This window comes from Mirounga angustirostris, unplaced genomic scaffold, assembly GCF_029215605.1.
Source record: "Mirounga angustirostris isolate CCGP_5_RB_7025 unplaced genomic scaffold, mMirAng1.0.hap1 SCAF_2, whole genome shotgun sequence".
NCBI lineage: Eukaryota > Metazoa > Chordata > Mammalia > Carnivora > Phocidae > Mirounga > Mirounga angustirostris.
In genome coordinates, this window is record NW_026991710.1 from 152,296,838 (window position 1) to 152,310,877 (window position 14,040).

Here is a 14,040-nt window from a genome sequence, read left to right on the forward strand (position 1 = left end):
CTGGCATTAATTTTGGAATACATCCCATTTGCTAGTTCAGTGCTCTGTGTGTGTGTATTTGTATAGATCAAGAAGCTTTTATGTTTTCTTCTACAGAGTACTTAATTTTAATACACAACTTTCTGTTCTCCAGGATGCCCAGGGAGTAGAGGAACGAGAAACATTAGCAAGAATGGCGGCTAATGTTGAAGACACGGCTTCTGCTGACTCAGAGGCTTATATTGAAAAATACCTCAGAAGTGTGCTGGCTGTGGAGAACCTTCTCACTTTAGATCGTCTCCGCCAGGTTAGCCAGCAGAGCTGGTAGCAGTGGTGCTGACCCAGCCTGATTCTCTTCGCCTCTCTGCAATCCGCAGTGTTGGTACATCTAAACTTTTGAAGCCTCTGTTTAAGTGGCGCATATTAATTTAGATTAAACTTGTCAGTTAAGTCTGCGAATATACAAAAGCTCCACTAGGGAAGTTAGTTTTACCAAGATGCTAAATGCTATCTATCTGGTTGCCTTGAGGTAATGGGAGAAGATATTTCAGTCTTGCTGGCTGAAGAATTATTTTAAAAATTCTCTGATAACGGACAATAATGTTGCTGAAGAAATATGTAGGAATGTGGCAGAATGGGCCCTTTCTGGCTTAGCTGGACATACCTGCCACAGCCTTAGAGTAGATCTCTAGACAGGGTAATAGAGATGCCAGCAGTAAACCTAATCCTTAGTGGAACCCTAAACCTCATTTTACGTAGCAATATTGAGACTTTTTTGGGTTTTAACCAAAGACTCATATGAAAAATAAAAGTGAAGGATCTAATTTTGACGATCTTTCTCCTGGGACTAACTTCTGACCAGCTTCAAGGCGGCCATCAGTAGATAAAGAAGAGAATGATCTAGGTAACCTCTCCGCTATACAGTTAACTTTGACTATTCCACAGTGATTAGAATTAGGTCATTCCATGGTGTGAAGGAACAGCCATGATTTAAAGAACCAGGAATGTGTATGTAGAGATGGTAGCTCAAAGACTGCTGTATGTGGTATTGCTTTGGCGGTGGGTCTCTGATCTGTATTTTTCCTCTGCACGTTTTCTGACTGACAGGAAGTTACAGTGAAGGAACAGTTGACAGGAAAGGGGAAGCTGAGTAGGAGGAGCATTAGCTCTCCCAACGTGAACAGAGTGAGTACATGGACTCCTGTGTTCTGTGCTCTGCCTGAGCTCTCCTTCCCTGCTCCTCTTTCCTTGGATAATTCTTTTGTCTCCTTCAACTCTCACCTCAGATACCATTCCCTTCTCCGAACTGATTTAGGTGCCCCTGTTCTCTACCCGTAGCATCTGTGCACACCTCTGTCCCTGTCCTCACCAGTACGATAGGGAAAGTGTCCATTTAAGTTAGTCTCTAATGTTTCTCGCTCATTTTTGTGAGTAGTGCCTAGCTCAGTGACTGGGTATTCAGTGAGTGAGTGTTGAACTAAAGCAAAAGTAGCCGAGTGCCTCGGACAAGCCATTTGAATTTTCTGGGCCTAACTCAATTACTTTTAAATTGAGAAGTCTGGACTTGGTTTACAAACTGAATTGCTTAAAGGCCATCCAGGATAGTATAAATGAGTATAATAAGTTAGGTGTGTTTCATAACAGTGTCTTAAGTTTGTTGTTTTTAAAAACATAGGTATAATTTATGTGCATATTAAGCCTACAAATAATTCTTCACAAAAAAATATGATTGTGGCCCTATGATTTATGTCTCCTTTCCTTACTTTTGACAAAGATGTGGATATGAGAAATATTACCTTTGTCTAACTTTACACCAAGAAAAACCACAGTACAAGCATTGTAATGAAGAGCAGCTGACCCTTAGCCTTAGTGTTTGAGAGACGAAAGTGAGAGGTAGGGAGAGTATCAAACGGGAGGGCACACGTGGCCCCTGAGTGACTGAATGACATCACTAATGATTTCAGACTGAAAGATTGGGAACATTCTCAGATATTAAGAAATACCACTTTTTTTTTTTTTTTAAAGATTTTATTTATTTATTTGAGACAGAGAGAATGAGAGACAGAGAGCATGAGAGGGAGGAGGGTCAGAGGGAGAAGCAGACTCCCCGCCGAGCAGGGAGCCCGATGCGGGACTCGATCCCAGGACTCCAGGATCATGACCTGAGCGGAAGGCAGTTGCTTAACCAACTGAGCCACCCAGGCGCCCCAAGAAATACCACTTTCTTTCTTTCTTTCTTTTTTTTTCCTAAAGATTTTATTTATTTTTTTGTCAGAGAGAGAGAGAGCACAAGCATAGGGAGCGGCAGAGGGAGAGGCAGGCTCTCCACTGAGCAGGGAGCCTGATGTGGGGCTCCATCCCAGGACCCTGGGATCATGACCTGAGCCAAAGGCAGACGCTTAACCAACTGAGCTACCCAGGAGTCCCAAGAAATATCACTTTATTTCAACTTAAAATCTCATTTCTTCAGAAAACATTAAAATGCAGAGATACTTGCAGAGATTTGGTATTTAGAATCTGGTTTACAGATGCCTAGATGGCTCAGTTGGGTAAGCATCTGCCTTCGGCTCAGGTCATGATCCCGGAGTCCTGGGATCGAGTCCCACATAAGGCTCCTTGCTCAGCAGGGAGCCTGCTTCTCCCTCTGCCTGCCACTCCCCTGCTTGTGCACGCTCTCTCTCTCTCTGACAAATAAATAAAATCTTAAAAAAAAAAAAAGTCCTATGGTTTAAGATAGTTTGTGTCTATATGTCTGCTACGAATACCCAGAGAAGGAAGCTGTAAGATCAGAACATGGTAAAATAATTAGTAACCTGGTATCCTTTAAATAGAGGGGATAAACAGATGAAGTATCCCTTACCCAACCCAGTTATTGCCTCAGTATAAACTGGGTATCTGATCTTATGTAAACCTCCTACCTCAAAGTTCAATTTAGTTACAAAAAAAGTTGTGAGGGGCACCTGGGTGGCTCAGTTGTTTAAGCGGCCAACCCTTGATTTCAGCTCAGATCATGATTTGAGGGTCCTGGGATTGAGCCCTGCGTGGTGCTCTGCACTCAGTGCAGTCTGCTTGAGGATTCTCTCCCTCTGCCCCTCCCCCCGGCTCACACACGCACGCGCTCTCTCTCTCTCTTTCAAAATAAAGAAATCTTTAAAAAAAATTGTGCCTAATAATGTCTCAAAGTACACACTAGCCTAATTTACAAATGTCTTGACAACACCTCTGCTACCATCTGACTAACATTACGTTGATTTGGTTTTCAAGTTCTTGTATTTCCAGGACCGTAGATTTCTATACTTTCACACCTAAAGGACTAATCCCCTTTTTATTTCTTCTTCAGTTGTCTGGCAGCCGACAAGATCTTATTCCAACCTACAGTCTAGGCAGCAATAAGGTAGGTGTTTATAAATATTTTTCTGTCAGTCTTAGACCAATTTCCCATTCAACTTTACTCTTCTCAAATATCACATGTTCATTTTGCATGCTAGAATTTCTCCTACTCTTCTAGGCTATGTGAAATTTATTGGAAAGTGTTTACAGTTCATTTCTTTTTATCTGCCAGTTAAATTAAGGTTTATTAGACCTTGTTACTCTACTTTTTAAGTGTTAAAAACCAATTTTATTGCTTGAGTTCATATTTCTGTATAAAATATTCTTCCTGTTTGCGTCAAAAAAGGAACTTTAAATCAGATTTTTAATAGTAAAATATTGATATAATGATTGCAAATGTGTGAGGAATAGGAAGATTTTATCTGGAAGTTAGTATTATTTGCTAGAAGAAATTAAAATAAGGGAACAGAACTTCTGTTAGCTGGAATTTATTGTTAATGTAGTGTTCCCCAATTTAGCAGTGGTTTAAGCATAAATTCTTTATCATTTACTTAAAAGGATCATACTCGAAATTGTTGTAACTGGATGTCCTATATCACAGTTTTGTGCCTGACATTTTTTGGAGAGACCTGGTTAGGTGTTGGTACTGTTAACTGGGGCAAAATGCTCTGTGTTGATATCTTAACCCTTGAGGAGGGTAAAAGTGAACAGTGTCTTATAAAATGGCCTGATATCAGGGATTTGTTTCAAAATAATCTCGGGGGACGATGGGGGTATAGATAAAAGAAGATTGGCTATTTAACGGTAATGGTTATAGCCACATGGGATTTGTTATACTACCCTTTCTACTATTGTTAGTTACTCTCTACTCTGTTTTTGTATGTTTGAAATTTTCCTTATAAAAATTTAAGTAAAAGAACAATTAGTTGATGAATAATTAGATTTATTCTTAAGATCTAGGTTACTAGGAGTTTACCTCAAATACATAAAAATGTATGTCTATATATATCCCATTATTTCAGGCAAACTCCTAGTAACCTAGATCTTAAAAATGAGCCATATGTATATATATCAGTGTTTATAGACATATAAATTGCTCTCCAGCTCATTAATTTACTGATCACCCTACCATGTCTCTGAAAGTGTGCTAAGTACTACTCCTTCATACTGATCTGATGATAGGTTTGATCCGTTCTTGATGAGCACAGCACAGGTTTCGATTACCAGGACAAAGCAGAGTTTTTGGGCAATTGATTGTGTCATTAGTTTTCAGTGTAAATAAATGAAATATTATAAGGAAAATAGAAAAAAATACGACTTTTTGTGGGTTTTTTTGGAACTACATCTAATCCAAATTCTCAATTATATTATAAATTCCTCTAAAGAAGTGGCCAAAATTTTCTATCTACCCCCAATCTCCTTATGTTTAAATAGAGAAAATAATAGTATCACTTGGAAGAAAATTACTGTGCTTCATTTACAACAAATAAATGGAATAAAGGAACATAGGTGCTATGCTAGAAATATGATAGAGTAGGAGACCAAAGGAGGGGGTGGACGCTTTTAAAGGCATTATTCCAGGAGAGGCTGCAGAGAGGTGATAATCCCCCTAAGCCGAAAGACTGATGAGTTCCCTCCGAGGCGGGGAAGGAGTAAAAGCAGCATTGTGAATAGAAGCATGGAGAGATGAACAACCTTGCTATGTTCATGACACTGCATGCACTGTGACTAAAGAAGAGGGGTACATGGGGGTAGAACCCAGGGAAAAGGGGCCTGATTGTCGAAGTTCTAACATTATGTACCAAGCAGTAGTGGAGGAGGCAGGTAGCCCCTGAAGGACATGTTAAAGTTGAATTGGAAAGTGTTTTTTAACAGTCCACCTAAATTCGACTTGGGTTCCTGGCTGTGGCCCATAAAATCACATGAGAATAATGTATACAGTACAAATATAGACAGTTATCAAAGCAAAAGTGTGAAAAAAGATGTAATTCGAGGTTGGAGAGATCAGGTGGGGAGGAGATTCAGCAGTGGGAGGGAGAGGGAGAGCAAATCAGGTGTATTAAGGAGATAGACTCTCTAGAACTCCATGGACAGGAAGGTTGGGTGAAGAAGGAGATGAGGGTGACATGTACCCTTCTGGATGACAGAATACAGAGATGAACTGTAGGAGGGGCAGGTTTGGGGAAGAAAACGATTTAGTTCTATTTTGACATGAGATATCTGTGCCAGTTGAAGGATCTGGAAGCCTGGGCTGAAGACAGATTGGGGAGCTGGGGGCATATTTGAAATGGAGTGAGGGATTAGATCTAAAGTCAGAGCTAGTCGGCATAATAATACTCACGGGCATGTGCCGGAGGAGAAGCTGGCCAGAAGACTCAGCAGAGAGTGGCTTGGAAACTGGGCCAGAAAGGACTTTTTAAGCTGTTTGGTTTTTTCCCCAAAGATTTTATTTATTATTTTAGAGAGAGAGCTCATGTGCACATGGGCAGGGAGAGGGGCAGAGGCAGAGAGAGAAGCCCAAGCAGACTCCTCCCTGAGATCATGGCCTGAGCCGACATCAAGAGTCGGATGCTCAACCAACTGGGCCACCCAGGTGCCTGGCTTTTTCAGTTTTAAGAAGGACTCTTTACAGTTTCCTCAGAGACTGTAAGATGAGGACCAAAAGACTGTTTCAGATGTGACAGTAAAGAGTTTCTTGGAGACCTTTCACAGGGCAATTTCTGTGGAGGGTTGGGGACAACTTAGCAGGACATGTCATTTTAAATGAGTAAATGTAACATTACATATTTTTGTTACCTACCAGGACCTTCCCTTTTTTAGTCATCTTAATTTCTTGGAGTACCCTAGTGAAGATGAGGAAAGTCTGATTTTCACCTTCTCAGGTTTTACTGATATCATGGTGCCATCACAGCAACAAGGATATGGATCCCTCCACTCTATTTCGGGGTATATTTTGAATTGTCATACACTGCAAACAAGTTAAATACCCCCCCCCCCCCCCATTGCAGCAGTTCACAGTCTTCCTCAAAACTTGGCCTTGCTTGCCCCTCCCCGACCATATTAGTTCCCAATCCTCTGGAAGTATTGTCAGGGAAAACAGAAGGTGCCAGCCTGCCATTACTAACTTTGCTCCCAATTCAGCTGTGAAGCTATTATTTTTATCTCCTTTTGAACTCCTGGTGTCCATGGGCCCTGAAATGTTACGAGGTGTAGCTGGCCTTTAGCAACATCTCATCACTATGGGCATCCCTTGACTTCTCGTTAGGTTAAATGAATGTCCACATATCATAATTAGAGACCTTTGGCTATTCAGTAAGCAGAAAGGTAGAGGAAACCTGTTCTAACATTTTTATGGGATGGGCCTGTTTAATGAGTAAGGAAATTCCGGCGATAGAGGATTGTAACTGTAATGCTAGAAAACAAAGTGAAAAGAATATGAAGGAAAGAGGATTTGATTCCAGACTTACTTCAGAAGGGAGTACAGAGTAGCTCCCCCATTTTCAGAGGAGGGCTTCCCTCAATAGTTTTATCATCTAAAGCAGAGCATCTTAAAAGATTTTTAGGAAAAATATATATTCTTAAAATTACATTTTCTTACTAGGGAGAAAAAAAACATTCCCCTGCTCCCTGTGGCCTTTAAATGAATCAAAGAAAAACACTTTCAAATATAGCATTGCCTTGTATTCAAAATGTGTTTTTAATACTACCCATAAAAGAATTCCTCAACTGGGTAGTGCTTAAGCTAATTGACCTACAAATTATCAAATTCCTATTAAACCCCTTGAGACAGCAGCAGTGCTTATATACATGTGAAATGACATATGTACAAGAGTGTCCACTGAAACATTGTTTATAATGGTGGAAGACTTGGAAACAAACTAAATGTCCATTGGTTTGGTCTGGTTAAATACACTTAATCTGGGCACATGCCACACCCTCCCCCCCACATACACACAAATAAATAAATGGGATACTATGCAGCTGTAAAAATGATTAGGAACCCTGCTAGATACCAATATGGAAAAATTACCAGGATATACTTGATGATTAAAAATGAAGTGCAGAGGGGCGCCCGGGTGGCTTGGTTGGTTGAGCATCCAACACTTGGTTTTAGCTCAGGGCATGATCGCGTGGGTCACGGGACTGAGCCCCGAGTTGGGCTCCCCTCTCAGCAGGGAGTCTGCTTGAAGAGTCTCTCCCTCTGCCCCTCCCCCACCCCCCTAAAAAATAAATAAATCTTAAAAAAAAAAAAAAAGGCAGAGGGGCGCCAGTGTCTGACTTGTTCTCAGCTCAGGTCTTGCTCTCAGGGTTGTGAGTTCAAGCCCTGTGTTGGGCTCCACATTGGGCATGGAGCCTACTTTAAATACATACATACATACATACATACATACATACATACATACATAGATAAATAATGAAGTGCAGAATAGTATGCTGCCATTTATATTACAAAAGGAGGTGGACAGGAGAGAAGTATGTGTGACTGTTTATAGATTTACTTACATAAACATAAGAAACCCTAGAAGCATATATAAGAAGCTAATACCATTACTTATCTGCCTGGGGAGAGGGTGGAAATATGTGGGGAACTGAACAGGTGGGGGTAGAGGTAGATTTCTCACTATGCCTTTTTATATTACTTGGTTTTTGGATCATAGGAACCAATTACCTATTTTTTTTTAATTAGAATTAAAAACATGTATGTATGAAAATCTCAATAGGAGCAGAAAAAAAACATTTGTCAAAATTCAACACCTTTTCAAAAGAAATATATTCGAATTGAAAAATTTTATTCCCTACTCTCTTAAGTAGCTAGAAGTTTTTGTTCCCTTATGTGTAGTGGTTTGAGAAGGTCTCCAGTTGCTTTATCTGTAATAATTTGTACACAAAATCATAAAGAAAATTGTTTTGAAAAATCTCAGACTTTTCTTTGGGGGACTTCCTGCATTCTTCAGTTTTCAGAGATCCAAGGACAGGTAATTAATCCATTAGGTTTTCCTAATGAGTGGGATGTAAGTACTGTCCTACTACCTAAAACTTGTATCATGCTTGTTTTTACCTTGAGAATAAGAATGAATTTTTAAATGTAGTTTTTATAAGATGACTAAATTCGGCACTGTACTAATTTTTTGGCTCTTATTCTTTTGTAAAAATAACTTTGGTAGTCAGTATATAGGATTCCTTTCACATGCTGCTTTTTCTAAGACTGTAAAAAAGTATCTGTCAAAAGAGCCCAGGAACTAAGGCATCTTAGTGAATTTAGAAGGCTCTGGAATATGAGGAGTTGCAGTTAATTCATATTAAGCAGATAATACAAATAAATATTTGGGAACTTGCAGGATGTCCTTTTCTCAAGCATGGGACAGGGAAAGAGGAGTAAAATGGCAAAAGTGCTTTGGGCATTCCTTTGACATCACAGAACTCTTCTCAGCAGCACCATCTTGGTTTCTTTGCCTGAAAGTATTTCATGCACAAGAGAGTCAGAAATATAATTTTAACCTAGAGTTGATGATGCTTAAAATGCTAGAAAAATGTGTTTTGGAATAATTGAATATTAGTTACATCTACCTTGCAAACTTGTGTGGGCCTATTTCTAGAGGTTCTGTGTCCATTAATGTATGTGTCTATCCCTCTGATCTTGATTATGAAAGCAGAATTATAAGCCACAGAATTTGATGTGCTGTCTTCCCTTGTGTAAGATGGGAACATTCAGGTTCGTTGAAACAATGCTCAGAAGCCAGGAGAGGCCGCAGAAGAGGTTCACGTCTCCCTTTCTCTCCTAATTTTCAGTTGTATCATGGCCACACTAAAAGCTGTGGGAGGGAGGCAGGGATGGAGTTTGATAGGATTAGGGCTCTTGAGGTGAGAGGAAGTGGTGAACTACTAAAAACAGCCTCCTCATTTGGCTTATGACACTTGGAATTTGCCCAGCCAGATTTTACACACCCTTATGCTCACTACATATTAGAATTGGAATTGCTTTACTGAGCTCCACCAAGATTGAATTGATGGACCAATTAATCTTAAAAAGATAAATTGAATTTGATGAACTACTCCCAACTTTTAAATTCACCTTAGGGCCTAAAAGAAATCATTTTTTCCCCCTCTCAAGTTTTTATTTAAATTCCAGTTAGTTAACATACAATGTAATAATAGTTTCAGGTGTGCCATATAGTGATTCTTCACTTATATTCAACACCCAGTGCTCATCACAAGTGCCCTCCTTAATCCCCATCGCCCTTTTAGCCCATCCCCCGCCATCTCCCCTCCAGCAACCCTCAGTTTGTTTTCTGTGGTAAAGAGTCTGTTTTATGGTTTGCCTTTCTCTTTTTTCCCCCTCTATGTTCATCTGTTTTGTTTCTTAAATTCCACATATGAGTGAAATCATATGGTACTTGTCTTTCTCTGATTTATTTCACTTAGCATAATGCTCTCTGGTTCCATCTGTGTCGTTGCAAATGGCAAGATTTCATTTTTTTTTTTTTGATGGCTGAGTGATATTCCATTCTGTGTGTGTACACACACACACACACACACACACCATATCTTCTTTATCCATTCATCAGTTGATGGATATTTGGGCTTTTCCCATAATTTGGCTATTGTTGATAGCTGCTATAAACATTGGGGTACATGTATCCCTTTGAATCAGTATTAAAAAAGGGCATTCTTGATAGGCTTTTCAATTAAAGATATATCCCTAATCTATTGGGACTACACCAAAATACAAAGCTTTTGCATAGTGAAGCAAACCATCAAAAAAACAGAAAGGCAGCTTACCAAATGGGAGAAGATTTTTTTTTTAAGATTTTATTTATTTATTTTAGAGATAGAGAATGCAAGCAGGAGGGGAGGGGCAGAGGGAAAAGGAGAGAGAGAATCTTAAGCAGACTCCACACTGAGCATGAAGGCTGATGTGGAGCTTGATCTCATGACCCTGAGATCATGACCTGAGCTGAAACCAAGAGTTGGAATCTTAACCAACTGAGCCACTCAGGTACCCCCAAGTGAGAGAAGATATTTGCAAATCAAATATCCATTAAGGGGTGAATACTCAAAATATATAAAGAACTTATACAACTCAACACCAAAAAAACACAAATAATCTGATTAAAAACAGGCAAGAGATATAGTGAGCGCTGTGAATTGTGTAAGACTGTTGAATCACAGACCTATACCTCTGAAACAAATAATACATTATATGTTAAAAAAAGAAGATAGTAGGAAGGGAAAAATTAAGGGGGGGAAATCAGAGGGGGAGACGAACCATGAGAGACTATGGACTCTGAGAAACAAACTGAGGGTTCTAGAGGGGAGGGGGTGGGGGGATGGGTTAGCCTGGTGATGGGTATTAAAGAGGGCACATATACTGAATGGAGCACTGGGTGTTATACACAAACATTGAATCATGCTACACTACATCAAAAACTAATGATGTAATGTATGGTGATTAACATAACATAATAAAATTTAAAAAAAAAAAAAAGCTTTTCCTCCCCATTTTTGAAAGGAAGTAACTGTCTCTAAGCAATTGACTATATGTGTGTGCTCCTCTTATTTTTTTAAATAATACACCCATATATTAAAGACGATGGCGGTTTTAAAATAACGCATCTCTATTATTTAATAACAATGTGGGTTGGCAATTTTATTTTTTTATGTCTGAATAATAAACATTCAGAGTGTGAATATGGGGAAAAAATAAATAAAAACAGGCAGAGAACCTGAATAGACAATTATCCAAAGAAGACATACAAATGGCCAACAGACACATGAAAAGATGCGCAACATCACTAATCATCAGGGGAATGCAAAATAAAACCACAATGGGATAACACTTTACACCTGTCAGAATGGCTAAAATCAAAAAGACAAGAAATATCAAGTGTTGTTGAGGATATGAAGAAAAAGGAACCCTCATGCACTGTTGTAGGAATGGAAATTGGTGTAGTGACTGTGGAAAACAATATGGAGGTTCCTCAGAATCTTAAAAACAGAATTACCATATGATCCAATAATTCTACTACTGGGTATTTACCCAAAGAAAACAAAAACACTAATTCGAAAAGATATATGCACCCCTATGTTTATTACATTATTTACAATAGCCCAGATATGGAAGCAACCCAAGTGGCATCAATAGATGAATGGATAAAGAAGAGGTGGGGTTTGTGTATAACACACACATACACACAATCACATACATATGATGGAATATTACTCAGCTATAAAAAATAGTGAAATCTTGCCATTGCAACAACATGGATGGACCTAGAGGTTATAATGCTAAGTAAACTAAGTCAGAGAAAGACAGATACCATGTGATTTTGCTCATATGTGGAATTTAAGAAACAAACAAAGGAAAAGTGACCAAAAAACCCAGACTCTTAAATACAGAGAACAAACTGGTGATTGCCAGAGGGAAGGAGGGTGGGGGGATGGGTAAAATAAAGAGGATTAAGAGTATACTTATCTTGATAAGCCCTGAGAAATTTAAAAAATATATATATACATGTATATATAATATAATATTGCAGTGATGTTGCTATTTACTGTTAGTGGATATTTCTTCATCATTGTAAGGCAATTTTTTAATAGATATAATGAAAACTTAGCAAGCTTTTTATGACCAGTCTACCAAGATGGACTTAGCGGCGGAATTAATCCTCAGCAGATTGTTTGCTTATCCATCTAAAAATTGGTTGTGCATTGAGACCTTTTGCAATGCAAGGAACACTGTCAAGTTAAAAATATTGTTATTTCTAAAACCATTTTAGATGGAATTACACTTTTTAATAAGTTAGTACGATATTGTGTTTATCTTCTGATTGGAGTTTCTGATGCAGTTAAAAGTATCCAAAAGCTTAAATGAATATTCAGTTAACAAAATTGATTTTTGTGCTTTGCACCTTCCTGAAAACTGCAATTATTTAGTGTGGCACAGGTAAAGGCTGAAGCCAAATATGAGTCACTTCTTCTTTAGTTGCATTAGAAGCCACCTTTGGACCTGAAATGTTACTGGCACTTCTCTTTCTTTACCTCTTTGTCACTTTCCTGATCAAAAGCAGACCTCTTTTTTTTTTTTAATTTTTAAATTTTTTTTTTTTTTTTAATTTGGAAAATCCAAAGTATTTGTGTCTGGGAAGAGCAGTAAAAGAAGACCTGTAGGTGCACGAGGAAGACCAAAGCATGTTCTCAAGTCAGCTGAGAGCCTCCCGTGTTTTCCCTGTTCCATTTTGTCTTTACATACGATGCCAGCTACAAGTAATTGCTATCTCAAATAGGGTTTTATTTCTTGGAATTCAGCCTGTTAGCACAAATAATCCCTAATAAGTACGAAGCTAGTTTAAGGCTCTAAAACAAAGCCAGAGTTTTCTCTCTTGTATCTGCTCATCTTGGCTGATTCTGAAGTTGGTAGACATGCAGAATGTTAGAAACAAATCACAGATCTATCTTTTCAGATTCCAGGCCTATTTGTATACATATCATAATCTTTTCACTTTGAGAACTGAGCTCATAAGAGAGCAGAAGGGTCCAGTGTTTGGCCAGGTCCTTTTTATTCATTGTCCTGAGTTCCTCTCCCTCTGAAGTACCTTTAACTGGGGTGCGTCCTTCCCTCCCCCGCACCCCCAACATTTCAGTAAAGGGAAAATAACTCTGGAACAGCCAGGGATGTAAAATTTATTGGAAAAACACTAATTGCCTTGTCCCTGAGGGGCAGTGTGTGTAGTTAGACACTGAACCACAGGTTTCATTTTTGGCAAGAGAATGGACGTGCACTACAGGAGAAAAAGAGTAAGTGAATGATTTCAGTGAACTATTTCCCCGGAGATCTGTGGGTGTCAGAAGGAAGAGGAGGGAGCGTTGTACCCAGTTTATCATCCAAATTTGTTGTTCCCTCTGAAGCAGAGTCTGTTCTTTCCCAGCTCAATTTGAGACACTCTGTGTCCCTGTCTTTGGTTGGGAACAGTTAGCATGTGAAATTCCTCAAGGTTAAGATGACGGTTAAGGTAGGATGGATGAAGTGAAATGAGTTTCCATTTTTCATCATCTGACAGGGCTAGTGGTCTGGCTAAGGTGGTATGTGTATACTGTGTGCATCCTTTCACATGTTCTCACTTGAGATATTTGCATATATGAGACAGTAAAAGTTACTGCTTCCATTCTGATTGGTTAGTAACACTGTGTGTAGGAGTACCAGCTGGGAAATATTACCCGGAAAGCTAGTGGAGCCCCGAGTGTGCCTTGGGGAAGAGATGACACCTACATTGTCTGTCACTGGACCATTATACACCAAATGGCTGAGGTGCTGACTCCAAATCAGCTACTTAGTTTCCCTAAGGGACAGAGTGCCACTGTGTCAGCTGCCAAACAAGAACGAAAAATCGAAAATAGAAAAATAAATGTATTCTCAAATTAAGTAAGTTGTCTTCAAAACAACCTTGCGTGAGCTTAACACTGTAAACAAAGCATGAGGCTTTTCTTCCTCGGAGAAGCGCCAGAGTATTGACCTTAGTGTTCAGCTACCTGATTGTGATGTCCCAGAGTACACAAAGCTGCGGCTTCCCAAACAGACAATTAAATTTAAATGCAAAAGACATTAATGAAACATTAAAGTATGTAAATCAGTGTGTGATTCATAGTAACACAAATGCTCCTACAGTGAAGTCTTTCAGAGTTCATGGTTTCCCTAATCATCTCTTCATGCCTGTTTTGTTTCCTGGTTTCCTA

General features: G+C 39.1%; 1 protein-coding gene across 2 annotated transcripts in view; it reads left to right on the top strand.

Annotated features, from left to right (window-relative positions):
• The window catches only part of KIF13B (kinesin family member 13B), a 201,206-nt gene that overhangs the window by 149,533 nt on the left and 37,633 nt on the right, over positions 1-14,040 (top strand). For both annotated transcript variants that reach the window (XM_064585325.1, XM_045880084.3), the window contains exons 33-35: positions 134-286; positions 1,087-1,164; positions 3,320-3,373. In XM_064585325.1, coding sequence (XP_064441395.1) covers positions 134-286; positions 1,087-1,164; positions 3,320-3,373 — 285 coding nt within the window. The remainder of the gene's footprint in view (positions 1-133; positions 287-1,086; positions 1,165-3,319; positions 3,374-14,040) is intronic.